Source organism: Scleropages formosus, chromosome 1, assembly GCF_900964775.1.
Source record: "Scleropages formosus chromosome 1, fSclFor1.1, whole genome shotgun sequence".
In the NCBI taxonomy this organism is placed as follows: Eukaryota; Metazoa; Chordata; class Actinopteri; order Osteoglossiformes; family Osteoglossidae; genus Scleropages; species Scleropages formosus.
Window position 1 is genome coordinate 18,914,343 of NC_041806.1, and position 23,291 is coordinate 18,937,633.

The following is a 23,291-nucleotide window of genomic DNA, read 5'->3' on the forward strand; positions in this document are numbered from 1 at the left end:
CCGCCACAAGGCACCCCAAGCGGGACTCGAACCCCAGACCCACTGGAGAGCAGGACCTAGTTCAACCCACTAGGTCACCACACCCCCACATAAAACACTTATCAGATTTATGCATGAAGTAAACAAAACCATCCACTGCATCAGTACTCAGCACAGAGTAATTAAAATTTACTTGTTTGCTGCACTCTGCTAGATTCAGAAGATAGGAAGGGTAAACAGGATCCCACCCTGAAGAACAGGGAGTGGGTGCAGGGAGAGGTGTGATCTGGCTGTAAGTATATACAAACGGTCCCTGACTTGCAATGGGGTTACGTTCTGACAAACCCATCGTAAGTTGAAAATGCATTTACGTCACCTAACCTACCGAACATCATCGCTTCCTATCCTTTAAAATGGTTGAGACTGTCGATTGCGAAAGTCCAAGTTCACATGCGATGGTCATTACGGGCTTGCTGCTTTCATCAAACTCAAAGTCAAAGTGGCTTTGTCATTTTAACCTTTTTATTATGCAGCTGGTACAGTATACAGTAAACCAAAATGTTCCTCCAGGATGGTGCTACATGATAAAAAACACAAGCTACTTACACAGTACTAATGAACAGTGCATGTATGCAAGATATTAACAGATTAGACTAGTACAATAATGATATAAACATACTAAGAGTAACTGCCTTCCTGTTTTTCTTCTCACCAGGAGCAGGAGACGGGCATTTCATAGACATGATGGATGTACAAAACACAACGTAGATCCAAAAAACGCTGGCAACACAGGACACCGTACAGTATCGGTTGTATACACTAGTGTGACCACGTGGCAGACTGGAAGATGCGGACTGCCGATGCAGATTTTGAATTTTTTCCCCGGCAAGCTATATGCGGTGCGATACGCTGTTGCAATGCTGGGCAGTGGCAGCGATCCGCATCTCCAGAGTCATGAGTAAACAGAGTATGTTATTTAACTGAATGTCTCCAGAGTCATTCAATTAAACAACATATCCATATGGCTGACAAACACTTCTGTGGTATTTCATAAGCTTCCCATAATGCCCCACTCTTATAAAATCAACATTGACATTCTTAAAACACCATGCTGAGACCTAGATGAAGACTCACCAGCTGCAACATATTATTGCACTTCACTTGTGCAGCGTTCAACTTTCAAGTGTTCTGGACATATGTAACATAAGTTATGCTCTTTTTGATTTGTAAACCAAAACTGGGTATCAAAAGCCAAGTGCCACTATACCAAAAATTTAGATTAAGAAATTTTTTAAAACGAGATGCTTGCATATATTTTTTTTTAATTTCATGAGCGCATGATTGCTGTTACTTGTTCTATCAGAAACAAGTTTCAACCTACAGCTTTCAACTTTACATCTGATTTTACTATTTTTGTACGGTTACGGATTTCCACAAGTACGTGTCACGTCCACGCCTGCATCACACTCAACAGCACCTGACACCAATCAGTACACGCACCCTTTAAAGACCCTCCTCAGCTCCCATACAATCGCAGAATCCCGCTGAGACAACCGTCCCCCCTACTTTATGTCTAGTTCTTCCTCATCCCTTGCTTCCTGTCTGTTTCCTGGCTTTCTACCCTTCGTTCCGTCCCCTGACTACATCATTGGATACTTGCTCTCACTCTGATCACCGATTGATCAACTCTTTGCCCGTCCTCGACAACAAAAATTTGCCTGACCCCTCGGTTCCTGATGACCAATCCTGCATTTGGGTCCAGCCGCCCCCACGTCCTTGGTTCCTTGTGGCAGTATGCTTCGGTGCAAAATATTCTGATTTTCTTACTATACCCAATATATTTTAATGTTTTTAACCTGCCATATTTTTCTCGAATGGCGTCCCGTCCTGGGTGTGTCCCCTCCCCCTCCGGCCTTACGCCCTGTGTTACCGGGTAGGCTCCGCTTCCCCGTGACCCCGTATGGGACAAGCGGTTCTGCAAATGTGTGTGTGAGTCTAGTTGTGAGTCTACTTGTCTTAAACTCCCATTTTCCTCACTTGTATTTCAGTGTATGTTCAAAAGTTATTACATACATGCCTGCCAGTGTGTTATGGTTTCCCCACATGGAAGAGGCGTTGGGCCCAATCGTAGTGCTCAGGGTGGTTTATTCAAAGGGCAGTTCAATCTCAGTCAAAACTGAGAAAAGGGTCACCGAGGTGCAAAGGTAGTTACAAGGAGAATCCAAAAGACAAAATCCAAGAAACAAGCCATGAGTCGGGGAAGCCAGGGAGACAAAGACGAGGAGGCAAAAAGACTAGGAAACTGGGAACACGGAGGGGGTCGAGGAAAACAGGTTCTAACACAGTTGTCAGGTAAGGCTGAACTAAGTCCAGAGCCGCCCTTTATACTTCCATCCCTTGATCAGCCGCAGGTGTCACTTAGGGGGCATGACGCTGTTTTTCCTATATGACACATTAAAAATTAAACCAAATGGAGAAGGTTAATCTGCACAATGGATGAAGACCTTTAAATATCTTTGCTTGTCTGGATGACAGGAGCATCTGCATTAGTAAAGGAGGTAATATCACAGCTACTGATGTAATGCTCAAAGTGGATCCCCTTACTTTCCATATTGTAGATCTTGCCTATTCTCTCCTTGCCATGCCTGTGCCATCGTGTCAACAAGGAACAGCTGACACCCAACCCGAAGAGAGGCATAAAAGGCACAGATGGATGACACCGGGTGCAGAACCTAGTTCAGCAAACCCTTGCTCTTCGGCTTGTGCATGTTACCTTACCTATCCTTGTTCTCCCATCCTCGTTCCCTTTTCCCTTCGTTGCTCCTTTGATCCCCGCTGCCTTGTCTTCGGTTCTGACCTCTGCTAGTGTAACGACCATGATCTCGGATTGTCCTTCAAACCCTGTTTGTGCATCGATCAACCCGGCTTGAATCACGACTACAGCTTTGGATTACCCCTGAAAATAAACAGTGCTCTGCATCTTGTGTCCGCCATCTTGCTTCAGGCAAAAAGCCATGGCAAAAGGTTCCGCCTCCACTTCGGACACAGCGGAGCAGGATTGGTTCCAGTGTGCACTCGCTGCACAGGCAGCGAGCCTGGGAAACTTGGAGCAAACATTCAATCGGCTGGCTGATGCGTTTACTGACCTGGTGACAATGTTACAAGACCAAGGCTTGGTTTAACCCAGGGGGACAGGCAGATCCCGACACCCCACCACCGTTGAGATCACTGCGAGCAATCACCCCGCCCCCACCTAAGCACGACCTGAGACTCGCAGCACCAACCAGGTTTGATGGCACTCCTTCCCCCTGTGCTGGCTTCCTCATGCAGCGCGAGCTGGTTTTTTTCTCCCTCCCTCATGTGTATCTGCAAGATCAAAACCGCATTGCTTACCTCATTTCCCTGCTGACTGGGAGGGCACTTGACTGGGTCACGGCGGCGAGGGACAGCAACCCCCAGAAACATACGAAGAGTTTATGGCCCAATTCCAGGCTGTCTTTGGGCTCCTGCTCCAGGATTTAAATGCAGGTGAGCGTATTCTAGACCTGCACCAAGGCGACCGCCCAGTGGCCAACTACGTTATCAAATTCCGGACCCTGGCTGCGCGAAGTGGTGGGGAGACAAAGCACTCTTAGCTTGTTTCCGAAGAGGTTTGAACCCCTGCCTTAGAAGAGAGATGATGTTCGTGGCTCCCTGTCCAGGTCTCCCCACGGAACCAGAATCCCCCTGGAGCACCTTGGGGCCCCACGCGAGGAGGTTGAACCCATGCAGCTGGGACCTGGCCGACTGATTGCTGTCAAACGCCAACGCCGGATCCATGACCACCTATGCCTCCATCTGCGGCTGCAATGCCCGGTTTGCCCCCAGGTTTAGATGAGTGGAGCCCTTCGCTGTAATAAACTTACTGTACCTGTTACTTTCTTTGTAACCCAAGCCAAAGTATTGGCTCAGGGCCTAGTGGATTCGGGAGCTGCGGGGAGTTTCATAGACGCTAAATTTGCCTTAACACACCAGATACCCCATAGACAGTGCGAGACCCAGCTAAGGATAAGCACCCTAGATGGCCAGCCCCTAGGAAAGGGCTATGTGGAGTCCCAGACTGACCGGTTACAAGTGCAAGTAGAAGCTTGTCATCAAGAACACTTGTTCTATGTGATCGTGTCCCCAGAACTCCCAATAATACTCGGCTTTCCATGGTTATCTTCTCATGACCCTACCTTTTGTGTGAGCACAGGGGAGTTGGTGTCCTGGGGCCCGCAGTGCGATAAGACCTGTTTGCAGCTTCCCTGTAGAGCTACCTCTGTTGAAAGTGCAGGCACTGACTCACTAGTTTCTATTCCTCTTGAGTATCAAGACCTTGCAGAAGTATTTAGCAAAACCCAGGCAGCGGAACTACCCCCACACCGACCCTGGGACTGCATGATCGACCTCCTTCCAGGTATCATGCCACCTCAGAGCAAGCTGTACCCATTGTCCCGACCAGAACAGGCTCTGCAGCAGTACATCTCCGAGGCTCTTGCCACAGGTATCATCCACCTGTCTACATCTCCTGCCGGGTTCTTCTTCATAGAAAAGGATGGTGGCCTGCAGCCTTGTACAGATTACAGAGGCCTAAACCGCATCACCATTAAGTATCCACATCCTTTGCCATTGATCACCGCCACTCGAACAGATACAAGGGGCACAGTGGTTCACTAAATTAGACTTCTGTAGTGCATACAATTTCATCCGAATCCGGAAAGAGGATGAATGGAAGCCCGTCTTCAGTACGTCCCTAGGTCACTATGAATACCGTGTTATGCCGTTTGGCCTAGCAAACGCGCCTAGCATATTTCAAGCCTTTGTAAATCACGTTCTGAGTAATCTCAGAAACTATGGGGTATTAGTTTACCTCAACGATATATTGATCTATTCCCCTTCCATGGAGCACTATGTCCGTCTGGTGAGGCGTGCGTTAGGTCGTTTGTGACAACATTCGCTTTTTGTCAAACTGGAAAAATGTCAGTTTCACCAAAAACAGGTCACCTTCCTGGGGTTAGTGCTTCGCCTCGATGGCATCACAATGGACCTGGGTAAGGTGCAAATCGTACAGTGGACATCCCCGACCACAGTCAAGGCCCTGCAACTTTTTTAGGCTTCGCCAACTTTTACCGTCGCTTTATACAGAACTTCAGCACCTTAGCCGCACCCCTCACTGCCATGACCGCAAGTCCCACACCCCGACTCCACTGGACGGCTAGCGCACAATATGCCTTTGGCACATTGAAACAAAAATTCACATATGCACAGATACTTCACCAGCCTGATCCAGAACTGCCTTTTGTAGTAGAGGTAGATGCCTCGGAGACCAGAGTAGGAGCTGTGCTCTCAGAGAGGCAGGGTAACCCCGCAAAGATGTACCCATGTGCTTTCTTTTCCAGGAAGTTAACTCCAGCCGAACGCAATTATGATATAGGCAACAGAGGACTTCTAGCAATTAAACTGGCCCTGGAGGAATGGCGTCACTGGTTAGAAGGAGCCAAATATCCCTTCATGGTCTTCACGGACCATAAGAACCTAGAATATTTGCAGAATGCTTGACGCCTAAATCCACGACAAGCCAGGTGAGTGCTTTTCTTTTCTCGTTTTAATTTTACTGTTACTTACAGACCAGGTTGAAAAAACACCAAGGCTGAAGCGCTCTCCCGGATACATGAAGACCAAGTACCCAAACCTGACCCAGATTTCATTCTTCCAAGACACTGCTTTGTGGCTCCCACAAAGTGGAACTTCTGTCAAGACTTAACACAGTCACAAACCACTGAGCCAGAACCTCCCAGCAAGCCTGATGGGAAGCAATATGTACCACTAGGGATGCGGACGACCCTCCTCCAGTGGGCACATGACCAGTCCGCCGCTGGACACCCTGGCTATGGTAAGATGTTGACCCTGTTACAGAAACAATTCTGGTGGCATTCCCTCCAGGACGACATCCGAGATTATGTTTTGGTGTGCCATACTTGCGCGTAATCCAAGCCCTACTACCAAAAGCCTGCCAGACTCCTTGTACCCCTGCCAGTTCCAAACCATCCCTGGTCACACATTGCCATAGACTTTCTAGTCGATCTCCCGTCCTCAGAAGGTAAGACCACCATCATGACCGTCTGACAGATTTTCTAAGGGTTGTCGCTTAATACCGCTCCCAACCACTCTGGAGACAGCAGAACTCTTGTTTTAGCAAGTGTTTCGCTTCTTTGGGATACCGGAGGACATTGTGTCCGATCACAGACCCCAATTCACACCCCACTTATGGAAGGCTTTCTGGGGAAGTCAGGAGTAACGGTAAGCCAGACATTTGGCTATCACCCCCAGGCTAATGGGCAAGTAGAAAGACTACAACAAGAGATTAGATGCTTCTTACATCGTTACTGCATGAACAGCCCTCAGCAATGGATAAGATATCTCCCATGGGCAGAATATGCACGCAACACCCTGACTCACTCCTCCACAGGATGCTTCCCATTCCAGTGGGTTTTAGGATATCAACCTCCCCTGTTCCCCTGGAGGCAAGTGACATCCCTGCAGTGAATGCTTGGTACTGGAGCATCAAAAAAGTATGCCGAAAGATAACACCTTCTTCGAAGCCCAACAAGAGGATCGCCAACGAAGACCCCTCTCCTTAGTTCCTGGTCAGCGAGTTTGGCTGTCCACATGGGGGCTCCGGGGGTTCCTATATGCAAAGAAACGAAGCCCCAGATACTTGGGTCCTTTCATGGTCCTGTGGAGGGTGACTCCGGTGTCCTATTGTCTACAGTTCCCATCACATTTACGTGTCCACCCGACCTTTCACGTCTCTTTCCTGAAATGTTGTGCCATCTCCTTAGGCCAACCCTCGCCAGTCACACCCGGCCCTCTCCCGTTGCAGGATGGCGAAGCACTGGCCTACACAGTGTGTACCCTGTTGGATTCCAGATGCCGGGGTGGCACGCTCCAGTATCTTGTTGACTGGGAGGGTTATGGTCCGGAAGAACAGAGTTGGGTGGCAGCAAAGGACATTCTAGATCCTGATTTGATTTCTGATCTCCATAGGGATCATTCCGATCGACCAGCGCCGTGACCCCTGGGACGCCTGCCGGGCCCTCACAAAGCGGCTAGAGCAGCTCCTGGGGGGCGGAGTACTGCCACGCCTGTGCCATCGTGTCAACAAGGAATACCTGACACCCAACCCGAAAAGAGGGATGAAAGGCAGACGGACGACACCGCGCGTGGAACCTAGTTCAGCAAACCCTTGCTCTTCGGCTTGTGCATGTTACCTTACCTACCCTTGTTCTCCCGTCCTCGTTCCTTTTTCCCTTTGTTGCTCCTTTGATCCCTGCTGCCTTGTCTTCGGTTCTGACCTCTGCTAGTGTAAAGACCACAATCTTGGATTGTCCTTCAAACCCTGTTTGCGCATCGATCTACCCGGCTTGAATCACGACTACAGCTTTGGATTACCCCTGAAAATAAACAATGCTCTGCATCTTGTGTCCGCCGTCTTGCTTCAGGTGAAAGCCATGGCATTCCTGGGGAGCACAACAGAACCATTTCCTCAGTCAGGCAGCCTTGCATCTTTAACCACCATACAATATACTGCAATCAAATTGTAGTAAACACTAATCTGCAGAACCCATTGGGTCCTTGTCTCTATTAAGTTTGGCTCCGTCTTACATGTATATTACAATTATTCATTTAGCAGACACTTTACTGCAAAGTGACATACATCTCACAAAAGAATATAGCAGTACATTACACCAACAGATGAAAATATCTAGATGCAGACAATTTTTGAATGCAATCAGTTTCTCATAACACTGGGTATCGTCAACATAGCATTCACAGGAAAAAAAAAAAAAAAAAAAAAAAGTGGGAAGCAACAGAGCTGAGAGAAAATGTATAGATGGAAAAGAGTAAGGGACCCAGCACCAAGATCTGTGTAAAAATTTAAGAAATCATAAATAAAGAAATCATTCTTGCCGAGTTATACAGATGACCATTATAGGTTGCTCATTCCAGAGTTTGAGAAGAGTTTCCGAGCGGGAGCAGCAGCAGGGGGTGGCAGCAGCAGCTGGACGCCCCCCCCCCCCCCGTCTCTCTCTGCCTCCCTCCCTCGAACCCAGTTCCGAATGCGACCTCAGATCAGACGAGGCGATCCGCTGAATTTAAGCATATTACTAAGCGGAGGAAAAAACTAACGAGGATTCCCCCAGTAGCAGCGAGCAAAGAGGGAAGAGCCTGCCGCCGAATCCCCATCTGCGCGGCGGGCAAGGGAAATGTAGTGTATGGAAGACTGCTCGACCGGGGCTTCAGCCAGGGGGCCCGAGTCCTTCTGATCGAGGCTCAGCCCGTGGACGGTGTGAGGCCGGTAGCGGCCCCCGTCGCGCAGCGGCGCGGTCTTCCCGGAGTCGGGTTGCTTGGGAATGCAGCCCAAAGCGGGTGGTAAACTCCATCTAAGGCTAAATACCGGCACGAGACCGATAGTCGACAAGTACCGTAAGGGAAAGTTGAAAAGAACTTTGAAGAGAGAGTTCAAGAGGGCGTGAAACCGTTAAGAGGTAAACGGGTGGGGTCCGCGCAGTCCGCCCGGAGGATTCAACTCGGCGGGTTAACGACGGTCGGCCGTCCCGGGTTTCTCCCGTCGGATCCCCTCTCTCCCCGCCCGTCCCTCCTCCCGCCCCCCCCGGGGGGCCGGGGGGAGTGCGGCGGCGGGGCGGAAGAAAAGGGGACCGCGGCCCGGCCGGGCTCGGCCCCCGCCGAGCGCATTTCCTCCGCGGTCGGTGCGCCGCGACCGGCTCCGGGTCGGCCTGGAAGGGCTCCGGGTTTTTCGGGAAGGTTGCCCGGCGGCCCCTAAACAAGGCGCCGGGCGTTACAGCCCCCCGCCGCCCCGACCTCGCCGCTTCCCGGGGCCGAGGAAAAGGACTTCCGCCGCGCCGCCCCTCCCTCCCGCACGCCGGGCCCCGCCGCGCGAGCGGCGGGCGCCGCCGGGCGGCGGGGACGACCGGAGGGCCGGGGCCCCTCCGCCCCCGACGCGACCGCAGAACCGGGTCGGACTGTCCTCAGTGCGCTCCCGACCGCGTCGCGCCGCCCAGGGCGGGGATCGGCCCACGACACGAAAGGCGCCAGGGGTCAGCGGCGACGTCGGCGACCCACCCGACCCGTCTTGAAACACGGACCAAGGAGTCTGACGCGCGCGCGAGTCCGAGGGTTCGAGCGAAACCCGAGGGGCGCAATGAAAGTGAAGGCCCGGCGCGCGCCGGCCGAGGCGGGATCCCGGCCCCCGGCCCCCTCATCCACCCCGCTTCTCCCCCCCTCCCCCCGAGGCCGTCGCCTTCTTCCCTCCCCCCCCATAGTTCTCACAACTAGCTGTGTTCTTCATCAACGCACGAGTTGAGTGATCCACTGCTAAGAGTCGGTGAACCTCGGTGTAGCAAGTGGTAGGTAGCTAACTAGGTTTGCTTGAGACAGTCAATTCCGTCATGGACAAGTTCTTGGTACCAAACTGCCACAATCATGTTAAGTCTTCTTGTTAAACATCAGTCTTAACATTTCAACCCCTTTAAGAAGGTGGAATCTTCAACCTCCTGATGCTACACATATCTCAGGCCAGTTCCCCAGAGCTTATTTCTTATAGCTCTACCATTACCACGATTAGCAACTTCCCTCTCTCTTCTGGTTAATTCCCATCTACCTTCAAAAATTCTTAACTCACAGCTGTAAAAGAAAATTCTTTGGATCCAGAATCAGTCCACAACTTTATGCCAGTTTATCTTTTTCTCTCATTTACATTTATTCATTTAGCAGACGCTTTTGTCCAAAGTGACGTACATCTCAGCAAAACAACAATTTATGCATTACATTAAGAGAAAGACATACCTGCAGACATGTGACTCAAGTAAACCTAGTTTACCTGCCATTTGCTGTACCGAAATTCATCATTCAAGTAGAATAAAACACAGGATAGACAAATCCTGATGCCCTAATACCATTTTTTTAAGTACTTAAGCAAATACAATGCCGGAGTAGTAGCTGATAAAAGGCTTTATCTGGTGATGCTCATGAAGTTACGGTGCATGAACATTTACAGCGTAAACGAGCTGGAGGGATCTTGGGCGAAACTGGTCCGGAAAAGGTGTTTTCAGACCCTTCTTGAATATAGATGGAGTTTTTGCAGTTCTGAGTGAGAGGGGAAGATCGTTCCACCACAACAGCGCCAGAACCGAGTGCTTTACCTTTCGTGTGCAGGACCACCAAGCGAGCAGAAGTAGATGAGCGAAGGAGTCTGGCTTGGGTGTAGCAGTTGATCAAGACCTGTAAATAGCTGGGAGCAGTTCTACTGATGCATTTGTAGACAATAACCAGGGTCTCGAATTTGATTCGGGCAGCTATAGGAAGCCAGTGCAGAGAAATGAGTAGAGCACGTACATGGGAATGCTTTGGCAAATCAAACAACTCGTACAGCAGCATTCTATAGAAGCTGCAGAGGTTTGATGGCAGTAGCAGGAAGGCCACACAGAAGAGAGTTGCAGTAGTCCAGACGGGAAGTCACCATGGCCTGGTGAAATAGTTGGGCAGACTCAGTTGTGAGGTAGGGACGGATCCTATGAATATTATGCAGGATGCATCTGCAGGACTGGGTTGTGGCTTCAATGTGCTGAGAGAAAGACAGACTCGCATGAATCATTACTCCCAGATTCTTAGCCAAGGAGGTAGGTGAAATGAGTGAGTTGTCCAGTTTGATTAAGAGGTTGTGACAGGAAGACAGGCCAGCTGGGAGGTAAAAAATCTGTTTTGGAGAGGTTGAGTTGGAGGTGGTGATCAGACATTCATGAAGAGATGTCTGACAGGCAGGCAGCAATGCATGCGGAGGTGTCTGACATACCAGGTGGAAAGGAGAGGAAGAGCTGGGTATCAGCATAGCAGTGGTATTTGAATTCATGGGAGGCTATGACCGGACTGAGGGAGGAGGTGTAGATCGAGAAAAGAGGACCCAATACTGAGCCCTGCGGGACACCGGTTAAGAGAGGCAGAGGAGAAGAACGAAAGCTCCACCAGACCACTTAATATGATCTGTGAGATAAGTAGGACTCAAACCATCTTAGTGCCACACCCTTGATCCCAAGCTGGTTAAGAGAAGAGTGTAGAATCCGGTGATTTACAGTGTCAAATGCTACAGACAGATTGAGGAGGATGAGGACCGAGGAGAGGGAGGCAGCTCGAGCAGCTTTGAGAGCATCAGATACCGCCAGAAGTGTCATTTCAGCAACGCTGACCGCTGCTCAACTGACCCTTCGCTTCGTTCCCTGACCACGCCGCTCTGACTCCGACCACCGATCGACCAACCCTTCGCCTGTCCTCGACACCGAGAACTTGCCTGATCCCTTGACTCTAGATGAACAACTCTGCACTCCAGCCATCCCGGTTCCCTTGGTTCCGCGTGACAGTGCCCCTAAACGTCTGTTTACGAAACTCTGCACTTGAATCTGTCCTCGTGCAGCGCAACCATGACAAATACACTAGAAGAAAAATGCTTTGCCTTATCTGTAGCTGAATATTTCCAATAGCTTACTTTTAATTTCATTTTCTTCACTCAAGGTAGTGAAACATTCTATTAAACACATCTTCTGATGTCCAGTTTTTCCCATGCATCAGAATGTCACTGTCCTAACTGGGTGTCTACTGTTGGTATTCTGCTTCTCAGACTCTATGTTAAAAGGCATGAAATGCTTAAGTCCTGCACTGTGAAGCTCAGTAACGTTGCAGTAAACATGTATGCTGTTTTATCTAAATGACACCAAAAAGCCTAAATACTGAAATACCAAAATGCATAAATAATTTCTTGACTTAATAGGAATGGAAACTATTTTTTTATGAAGTTTGCTTAGAAACCTTTGTACACAATGAAGTAAACGAATTCATTATAAGTGCCACGCCTACACCTCCGAGCCGACACGGAACACCTGGGACGCAACACAGACTGGGGCATAAAAGGCTGCGTCAGACCAGCAGCTGATGCAGAACCTTGTTCAGCATTCTCATTTGCGACCTCCTAGCTAATTCCTGTTCCCGAACGCCTTCCCCGATCCTGTCCCTTGTTTCCACGATCCTGTACCTCTTTATGATCATCGACCTCTTGCCTGTGTACCGACCTCACCTTTTGGATTCTCCGTTACGACGTTCGCACCTCGAAGACCCATCACCTGTTCTCTGACCTCTTCTCTTGGATTTCCCCGAATACTCCACGTATACCGCTCTGCACTTGGGTCCGCCGCTTCCTTCCAGACCCAGCCATGACAGAAGGTTCCGCCTCATATACGGACCCAGCGGAGCTGAACCGTCTACAGGCGGAGTTGGGCTGTCGCGAAGCATGCTTGGCCGGTATGGAACAGACGCTCCACAACCTCATCACCTCCTACAACCAGGTGGTAAGCGTGCTGAATACGTCGCGGGTGCTTACACAGCCCATTGAGAAACGCGCAGCCGGTCCTGCAGCGCCTGACTCGAATGCAACTCCGTCTCTATCATGCGGTTTCCACTTGTCTCCCCTGACCCACTTTGACGGGACCCCAGCGCAATGTGAAGGTTTCTTGTTTCAATGTGAACTCGTTTTTCCAGTATGCCCCTTGTTTACAGCACCGAACAGAGCCGGATCACCTACACCCTCTCTGCTCACGGGCAGAGCGCTTGATTGGGCGACAGCACTCTGGACAAATGGCTCACCCAGCACATATGCGCAGTTCAAGAGCCGGTTCCTCGCCATTTTTGGACTGGTTCACCCAGAAGAACAGCTGAGTGAAAAACTCATGAATCTACAACATGGTAACCGACCCGTGGCAGATTACGCCATAGAATTCCGTACCCTTGCAGAGTGCAGCGATTGGGGAGAGAGCTTTGTTGGCTGGTTTTCGCCGTGGTCTAAACCCACACATCCACAGAGAAATGGCATTCCAAGGAGAAAGATGGACCCTAGATCGGTTCATAGAAACTGCTGTTGCCTTAGATCACCAGATCAGAACTCAGGAACCAGCCACAGAACCTGCCCCAGAAAGATGCTGTCCCGCTCAGAAGGAAGCAAAGCCAATACGGCTGGGGCTTGGGCGCCTGTCCCTCACAGAACGGCAGCGAAGACTGCAAAAACACCTATGTCTTTACTGCGGTGACCCTGGTCACTTCCGTCTCCAGTGCCCTGTCTGCCCTGAGGCCAAGGTGAGTGGCACCCTATGTTGTAACCGCCTCGTTGTACCCGTTGTTATCCTGGGGCGCAGGACAGGTAAAGACGCAAGCAATGGTGGATTCGGGAGCAGCAGGGTGCTTCATGGACATTGGTTTTGCTCGGACTCATAGTATCCTTTCCAAACCCATTGGGAGGTGTCTCAAAGTGAAAGCTCTAGAAGGCCAGCCCCTCGGGAAAGATTTTGTGGGCCACCAGACAGCCCCTGTAACTGAGTGTGGGTATATGTCACCAAGAGATGTTGAGTTTGATTACTTCTCCGGAGTTTCCCCTGATTCTAGGGTTCCCTTGGCTCTCCCAGCATTACCCGGTTTTTCCAGTGGAGTACTGGGCAGTTGGTTGCTTGGGGACCTCAATGTGAGAGGACATGCCTAAAGCTACCCTGCCGAGCTACATCCATAGAAGGCTCAGAATCTGCCCTACAGGTGCCAGTTCCTCCCGAGTATCAGGACCTTGCTGAGGTTTTTAGCAAAAGACACGCATCTGAGCTACCACCGCATCGCCCGTGGGACTGTGCAATTGATCTCCTGCCAGGTACCACGCCTCCTCGTAGTCGCATTTATCCCTTGTCCAGACCCGAGCAATTAGCCCTCCAGACCTATATCACTGAAGCCTTAGAAACAGGAATCATATGGCCATCCACGTCCCCCGCGTCTGCTGGGTTCTTCATCAAAAGAAAGATGGGGGGGCTACACCCCTGTATTGACTATCGGGGGCTGAATAGCATTTGCGTGAAATACCTCCACCCTCTGCCTTTGATCACAGCTGCCCTTGAGAACATCCAGCAGGCGCAAAGGTTCACGAAGCTAGACCTGAGAAGTGCATACAATTTAGTCCGTATCCAGGAGGGTGACGAATGGAAGACTGCTTTCAGTACCACCCTGGGTCATTACGAATACCTGGTTATGCCTTTTGGTCTTGCAAATGCACCCAGTGTCTTTCAGGCATTTGTAAATCATGTGCTCGGGGACATGATCAACAATGGCGTCCTGGTGTATCTTGACGATATCCTGATTTATTCTGATACGTTGGCCAGGCATGTACTGACAGTCCGCCAGGTGCTCCAGAGACTGTTGCAAAACAGATTATGTGTGAAGTTGGAGAAGTGTGAATTCCACAAGCAGCAAGTCTCCTTCTTGGGGTTCATACTCACCCGAGACGGCATTGCTATGGATCCTGGTAAGGTCCAGACCATCCATCAATGGACTCGCCCGACCACCACTAAGGCTCTCCAGTGATTTTTGGGGTTCTCCAATTTTTACCGCCGGTTCATCAGGAACTTCAGCATGATCGTCGCACCACTGACAGTGCTTACAGCGAGTAAAACCCCTCATCTCCTGTGGAACCAAGAAGCCCAACGAGCCTTCGAGACCCTCAAACACAAGTTTTCTACAGCCTCCATCCTGAATCAACCCAACCCAGAGTTGCCATTCGTGGTTGAGGTGGATGCCTCAGAGTCAGGGGTAGGCGCTGTTCTTTCACAGAGGCAAGGTAAGCCCGTGAAATTATATCCTTGTGCATTTTTTTTCAGGAAGCTGTCTGATGCCGAACGAAACTACGACATAGGGAATAGAGAGCTGCTAGCAATCAAGTTAGCCCTAGAAGAGTGGAGACATTGGCTGGAAGGGGCACAACACCTTTTGGTACTAACTGATCATAAGAATTTACAATATCTGCAGACAGCACGGCCTCAATACACGTCAGGCCAGGTGGGCGCTGTTCTTTTCTCGATTCAACTTTACTGTCACTTACAGACCAGGTCCAAAAAACAAAGCGGACGCCCTTTCCCGGCTTCATGACGAAACGTAGGAGAAACCAGAACCAGACTACATTCTGCCCAGATTCTGCTTTGTGGAACCTGTTCAGTGGGACTTCACCCAGGACCTGGCCCAAGCACAACAAGCAGACCCCTAACCACCAGGTTAACCTTCCGGAAAACAATACGCTCCCCCAGGTCTGAGAACCACACTCCTACAATGGGCCCATGACCATCCAGCTGCGGGGCACCCAGGGTTTGGGAAGACCCAGGCAGGAATACAGCAGCTCTACTACTGGTGGCTGTCCCTCCGGGAGGACGTACAGGACTACATCAGGGCGTGTCAAGTCTGTGCTCAGTCCAAGGCTTCAAATCAGAGTCCGGCGGGACTACTGGAACCCCTGCCAGTACCCAACTGTCCCTGGACGCACCTAGCATTAGACTTCTTGGTGGACCTCCCTCTGTCCGAAGGAGAGACCTCCATATTGACGCTAATCGATCGATTTTCCAAGGGCTGTCGCTTGATTCCTCTGCCCAAGCTTCCCTCCGCCTTGGAGACCGCAGAGTTGCTGTTTCATCATGTATTCCGGCTCTACAGTTTACCCGAAGACAGTGTCCGACTGGGGTCCTCAGTTCACATCGCGGGTCTGGAGGGCTTTTTGGAAAAAACTCGGGGTCACAGTGAGTATGACATCGGGGTACCACCCTCAAGCCAATGGGCAGGTTGAACGGCTACAGCAAGACATCGGTCGGTACCTCAGAAGCTATTGTCTTGAACACCCAACTCACTGGGTTCGATACCTTCCGTGGGAAGAGTACGCCCACAATACGCTCACCCATACCTCTACAGGTGTCTCCCCGTTCCAGTGCATCCTAGGGTACCAGCCGCCGCTGTTCCCATGGCAACCGGGATCCAGCGACGTGCCAGCTGTGGACACTTGGTACCGGACCAGCAACGAGGTATGGGCAGCTGTCAGACGACACCTCCTTGAATCGCAAAACCGTATCAAGCATCAAGCAGATCGACATCGGAGACACCTCTCCCTCACACCAGGACAGAGGGTATGGCTATCAACCCGGGGTCTCCAAGGACCCTACATGTCGAAGAAACTCAGCCCAAGGTACATAGGACCCTTTAAGATTACCCGCAAAGTAACCCCGGTCTTGTATCGCCTGCAACTGCCCCAACACCTACGAACACATCCAACGTTCCACGTGTCCTTCCTCAAGCCCTTGGCCACCTCACTACACCAGCCAGGTACCGCGCCTCCAGCTCCAATACTCCTGCCCGACGGTGGCGCACCCGCTTATGCTGTACGGGCACTTCTGGATTCCCAACGCCGTGGAGGGGTCCTTCAGTATCTGGTAGATTGGGAAGGATACGGGCCTGAGGAACGTTTCTGGGTGGCGGCACGAGACATCCTAGATCCAAGCCTCATTGCCGACTTCCACAGAAGTCATCCGGATCGGCCCGCACCCCGGCCTCGAGGCCGTCCCCCTGGTCGCCCTCGGGTGTTTGGGGCCGCTCCTCGGGGGTACTGCCACACCCACACCTCCAAGCCGACACGGAACACCTGGGACGCAACACAGACTGGGGCATAAAAGGCTGCGTCAGACCAGCAGCTGATGCAGAACCTTGTTCAGCATTCTCATTTGCGACCTCCTAGCTAATTCCTGTTCCCGAACGCCTTCCCCGATCCCATCCCTTGTTTCCACGATCCTGTACCTCTTTATGATCATCGACCTCTTGCCTGTGTACCGACCTCACCTTTTGGATTCTCCGTTACGACGTTCGCACCTCGAAGACCCATCGCCTGTTCTGACCTCCTCTCTTGGATTTCCCCGAATACTCCACGTATACCGCTCTGCACTTGGGTCCGCCGCTTCCTTCCAGACCCAGCCATGACAATAAGGACATAATGATCTTGATATGTTGCAACACACAAATTTGACACAAGTATTCTAAAAAAAAAATTTACTATTTTCAGTGGTTGAAAATCCAAACAAGCCTATACATCTGGACAGGTCTGTTTTACATCATAACTAATTGCACCAAACTGACAGGAACTGTCATGTGCAAGACACAGCTATATTGGGTAGAATCTACAAAGTGTGCTTTCACTTTGCAAAAGAACAGGGCTAACACTTCTCAAATAATTGAACACCCTCATCAACAGGGAATTCATTTGCTGAATCCCCCCCACCCCCTGCTGAACTTACTGCTGTGCACTTTTCCACACAAACACACGTCCAGAAGCCTTTCAAAGTCAGCAACATTCACACTGTCAAAAATCAGTTTCATTCCCCTATTAATGATGAACACACCCATAAACTTGTAAAACACAACTGCTCCTTTCGATCTTGATGCCAATATCCACAATCCTCCTGAATCCAAGTATGTTTGCATATGAACAGTGGACCAACCAGAAACTTATGAAAGACAACTACACCCTGCAGTCTGAACAGAAACATTCACAAACCTTAGAACACAAGTATGCTCCTCTGTTTAGATGCAAACAACCATGCACTTATAACAGAGAACTAAACCTTTCAATATGAGCTGAAACAACCGTAACCCAGTTAAAGATGACTTCTCCCTGGCCGTCCACACCTAAATACCAGCAGTTCAGAAAGACACTATTCAGCTTCAATTTCAAACACCCACATATATTGGAAATATATCCACAAATTTGCCTCAAATCCCCTCAGCCAATTTGAAATGGAGTGAAAACCTATGTGCAAAAGTTTCTCTATTTTTTGGAAGTACTAAGGGTAAAAAGGCAGTGTCTCACAAAGAGCTGGACTGAAGACCTTCAAAGACCAGCCATGTGGACTACATGTAAACTGCCACGCCCATGCCATCGCGAGGATAGGATGCACCTGGACCAAGCAAGATAAAAGGGAGAAGTCTAACCGAGACAAATGCGGAACCTTGATTCACCGACCCGACCAGCGTCCGTGCTTGCACAAACCTGCTCCTTACTCTCCTCCTCATCCCCTGTCCATAACCCAACATCCTCTCCCGTGACCCCTTCCTTCCTGTGGTTTCTCGATCACACTGGCATAAACGAGCCAGTGTGAGACTCCACAGCACTACCTTTGAGTCTCCAATTAGCCTTCAGCTGCTCCACTTCTGACATCATGCACAAAATGAGCAAGCACTGTCCCAAAATTGCTGCATGGACAAAGATGGGCATGGTTACCACTGACAAGCAGTTGTATGATGCTACGTAACAATATAACAGTGGAGGTCAAGTTCAGCATCCCACACCTCACTTGTAAGGGCTCTAAAACAGTGCCCCCAAAAAGAGAAGGTCATTGGTTTCCTCAGAAAGCTTGTAGCCTCCACCATCCCCTAATCCCTATGACAACTGATATTGGTTCCAGTAGCACAGGTGTTAGAAAATGCAGTAGTCTACAGAAAAACATGATCCTCAAAAAGGAGCCATTGTGAAAAGGATAAAAACCATCCCTGACACCAACAACTTCAACGAGAGTGCAGCTAACTGAAAATCTACAGGAGATACTGACCAACAGATATGGTCCTAAAACACCAATTTGACCATACCTCAGTCAGCACCCCACCTTTCTTCATTTTCAAAGCTAAACTTCATCCAATGCCAGCATTTTCAGGAGCAGTAAACAACTAGATTACGGCAGTGTCTTAATTTCATGTCCTTCAAAAACCAATCACTGATCATTTTAGGATTAGAGAACAGTAGAAGGTGAGTCAGGTATCCTCAGTAAACTACAGGCAAAAAGATAACAGTATAGTGTTCTGTTATTCTGAAGGTAGATAAGAGGGCTGATGGTTTAGAAAACACACACACACTTTCTGAACCGCTTGTTCCATATGGGGTCGCAGGAAGCCGGAGCCTACCCGGCAACACAGGGCGTAAGGCCGGAGGGGGAGGGGACACACCCAGGACGGGACGCCAGTCCGTCGCAAGGCACCCCAAGCAGGATTCGAACCCCAGACCCACCGGAGAGCAGGACCCGGTCCACCCCACTGCGCCCCCAGTTTAGAAAATACTGAATTTCTAATTTGAATTTAAAATCTTGCTTAGTATTAACATCAGCATTTCATAATGAACCTAATAAAATCATGTTGGTCATTCAAGAAATTCAGTTTTCAGGTAATGAAATTTATGTTTATTTCACTTACAGATTTAAGTTTATTTGTGCTTTAACTCAAATTTTGATTTTTTTTCTTACTGTGCTAAGTTATCATCTAACTCTCAGTAAAGCTCAGTTGATATGTTGGTTTCAGACCTTCCTATTTGAACATTACCATTACTGCATCTGTGTATAACATCAACAATTCAGCCTATGTGGACAAATACTGTATAATAAATATTGAGGCTCTGACTGATCATTGATTAAGTCATGCCATTTATGCAAGTCATTGCTATAAAAAACAAAATTAAACAAAGGTTGAAACCCACAATACCTGGTCTGTTTTAGAGCTTTGTAGACTGAAAAGGGACATTTTATTTTTAAATCCTGAAGTTTGACTATCTGAAGCAAATTAACTGAGCACCTTAAAAGAAATTAAACAGCATGAAACAATTCCATAAAGACACTGAATATTCTACAACAAAGCCTCTTCATTAGGAAAAACAAAAGTCTGAGGGAACAAGGAGTGCATGTTTGTCAGTAACCACACCAAAAATTACAGCTCTATTTCACCTATCTGAAAACAGTGTAGGAGGCAGGGAGAACCCCCACTACTGAATGTTTAAGAATGTGCTCTGCTTTGCTGCTGTGCTGAAAACATAATGAATGGCACGAAGTCTTCAAAAGGACAAAGAGAAGGAGGATCTAATATGTACCAAAAAAGGTTCCTAAAAGTATGGTGTGAAAATGTATTTGGTTTTAGGGTAAGTGTGAGGAGGTTTTGTGAATGGAAGTGCCCCCACCAGTGCTGTGCAGGTTTGGAAAAGAGTGCCACTTGCCGCTGGTGCCCTGAGATTAAATGTGAATTCCTGAACGAACAGCGCTTTTGTCTCACTACAATGGGAGCACTTTAGGAATGACAGCTTCCCTGGAGGGATATCTCTGGTCAACTCCCTGTGGAATAAATGTGCATGCAGTGATCATGATCAGCAGAAAAGAGTAATATAGAAAAAAAACCTGACATCTCTGCCTCCTGAAACACCCTAATTCTTTCCAAGGCTAGGAAAATAAACCCAGCTCAGACCGAACAGAAGTGTAGGAGTGTGAAATGTACCAAAATACACAAAGCACAGAAAACTACAGGAACCAAGAGGAAAAAAAAAAAAAAAAAAAAAGACAAATATTCACAAAAACTTGCTTGAGAAAATTAACACAATGTGTTCCTGGATTTCCACCCAGTTATGCAACTGAAAGGACCTTTCATCAAGGTAGTTTGTTTTCCAGGAAGACAAACTGACTTTTAACATGTCAGTGTTCCTTGTGGCTTTCAGTGAAATGCTTTATTGTGCGTCTACAACAAACCACCTCCATTGGCTGTTCAGTTTCCCTTCAACTAAGGGAGTCTGGGTTACATTGGTATCGCTGCATTTAAGCCATTTTGGTCACAGCACTCCAGAGGATGAGCTCTCTGTTCTCAGACCCCAGCATGAAACTCAGATGAAGCTTTGTCACTCAAACACATAAGAAAACAAACATGACAAAATATTCATTCATGGGTTAACCCCCCCCCCCCCCCCATAAAGTTGGTTATTTCAAAGCTTCCATGTGAAGACTCTTCAAATACTCCCTGGACCTGGATGCCCTAGACTGCTACTCCTGTCCATATTGTTCTGCTTTTGGCATAATGATTTCTTCCCCTTCGGAAGCCTTCAAAATTTTTACAGTGTGTGTTTTGGCAGCATGTCTGCATTGCGATGTGCTTATGATAAGGGTCAGCCAACCCTGCTCGAGTGCATGGGCCCTAAGAGAACAACTGTAAAGTCACCTTTTAATCCCGGCGCTCTCCACTGGAGGCCCCCCTCGATGGGAGCTTCAGCTCCTAGGTGTACTCTATTAAATCCCACAGGCTGCTCCCTCCATTTCAGCTGCAGTATTGTGTTTTCTTTTTCCTGGCAGTGGCTGGGGGCAGCGTTAATGTCTCTGTCCCTCTCTACTCTCTCACACTCTTTCCTCATCTCCAGAGCACTGGAGCAGAGCTCAGGAGCTGAGGCAGCCCAGCAGAATGAAGACTCCCCCTAGGTCCTAGCGTCTCCCCCTCACCCTTCTTGCTTGCCTGAAAACAAGGCATTGTTCCTCCATATGCCACTCAGGGGAAGCAGCCTTCTGGAATTTGCAAATTTCCATGACAAAACATGCACTAAGAATGCATATCAAATCAGCCAATCCAAAGAGTCTACTAGAGGGCTTTTGATTAGTCAATTAAATCTTACATGAAAAGATAAATATTCCAGATCTAGTTAACTACTTAAATATTAACATGTAATGGATGTTTTATACACAAAACATGTACTGTACAATTTAAACTGCTCATAATAATACATTTGCAAAGATTGTCCTCTAGGGTCCCTGACAGTCTCTGTTGAAACCTCACTTAAATCTGGAAAAGTCATCTCCATCTTCACTTTAGCTCACATATATTCTTCCACCAAACCGGTCACAGGGAGCTCCAATATGCCCTTATATAGCGCTATGCCACTTTCAGTAAATAGTGCAGCACTCCCAACCACCTCCTTATTGCCTTATTAAACCTGCTCCAGATTCTCAACCTTCAAGACAGAAAACTCATACATCGTAAGTGACCATTTAATACATAGCAATAGCCTGAACTGCAAACACCACAATTTCAATCTCCTGTGCAGGAGGGATGCATCAATGTGCTTAAAACAGTATTCTGCTGCATGAGTTATGTTGGACATACCAAAGCACTGCCATATAGCTCCCCCTCCTTGTCTATATCCAGTGGCTTCCTACAGTTGCCTGCATTAAATTTCAGACTAATTACAGCCTACGAAACCATAAATGGATCTGATTCCCGATATCTACAAGAACCGATCTTTTGCTATGCCCTATCCAGACTACTATGCAACTCCATCTCTGCTTATTTGGTGGTGCTACACACAAGAGGTCCAAAAATCAATAGCACAAAAGTTTTCAGTTCTGGCTCCAATGCTATGGAATGACCTCCCTCTTTCAACATTCAAGAAATGTCACAAAACTAATATTTTTCTAGTTTTCCATTGATGTGCTTGATGAGTCAGTTTAATAATTTAAAAAAAAAACCACAGACAGCTGCTCATATAATGTATACTGGTTCATATAGAGGCAAGTGACAAATTGACAATACTAAATTACATGTTTGCATACAAAACTCCATACATCATCCAAATAAACCAGAACACACTTATTCACCAAATCCCCCAGCATGTGATTCACAAACGCCTGGAAAATGGAGGGAGCATTGGCTAGCCTAAACAGCATCACCAAGTACTCATAGTGACCCAGGGTGGTGCTAAAGGCCGGCTTCCACTCATCCCCCTCTCTGATACAGATCAGGTTATATGTGCTGCAAAAATCCAATCTGGTGAAAACCCACACCCCATGGATCTATTCCAGTGCTTCTGTGATCAATGGCAAGGGATGGGGGTATTTCATTAAGGCCACAATAATCACAGGGACGCAGCACACTGTCTTACCTACAAAGAAAAAGCCAGCAGAGGCTGGTGAGGTAGAAGGTTGGATGATGCCGAATGCCAAGACCTCGATCATATAGTCCTCCATGGCCCAATGCTCAGAAAGGGAAAATGGGTACACACAACCTCTTGGATGAGAAGGGAGAAGTTCCAGGGTGGAGGCAGGCCAGATGCTCACAGCTTACTAAAGACCTCCACAAGGTCTCTGTACTTGTGCACAGCTAGAGGCTCTACAGAACCAAGGTTCTCGATAGAAGTGGCCCTACAGGGTAGGGACAAACAGGAGGAGGTGCATTGTTCTTCCCAGGAAAGCACTCTTATGCTCCAGGAGAACACGGGGTCGTGTAGGACCAGCCAGTTATATCTCAGGATGATCGTGATGTCAGGAGACTTTAGAAAAAAGGAGACAGCCTCCTTGTGGCAAGTCCCCACCTGAAGCCCTAGTATGTTGGTACAGGAATCCACTATGCCCTTCCCCAGCGGTTGCCCATTGAGTGCATTGATTTGTAATGCCATGTCACCGTCCCACGTGGTAATGTCATGTGCATTTGCTAAAGTGACATGTATAAAGCAGCTGGCTGCTCCAGAGTCTACAAATGCCCATGTGACTAACCAGTGGGCTCCCTCTCCCCAAGAGGAGACAATTTGAACATTATTCTGTGAGGCA

General features: G+C 48.7%; 1 protein-coding gene across 1 annotated transcript in view; it reads right to left on the bottom strand.

The window, feature by feature from the left end:
• Positions 1-22,712, bottom strand: part of LOC108922265 (forkhead box protein N3-like) — a 52,753-nt gene extending 30,041 nt beyond the window's left edge. The window contains exons 1-2 of the mRNA XM_029251238.1: positions 22,628-22,712; positions 20,920-21,138 (exon numbers count right to left, since the gene is read on the bottom strand). Of these exons, the coding sequence (XP_029107071.1) occupies positions 20,920-21,138; positions 22,628-22,712 (304 nt within the window). The remainder of the gene's footprint in view (positions 1-20,919; positions 21,139-22,627) is intronic.
• Between the last annotated feature and the right edge of the window lie 579 nt (positions 22,713-23,291).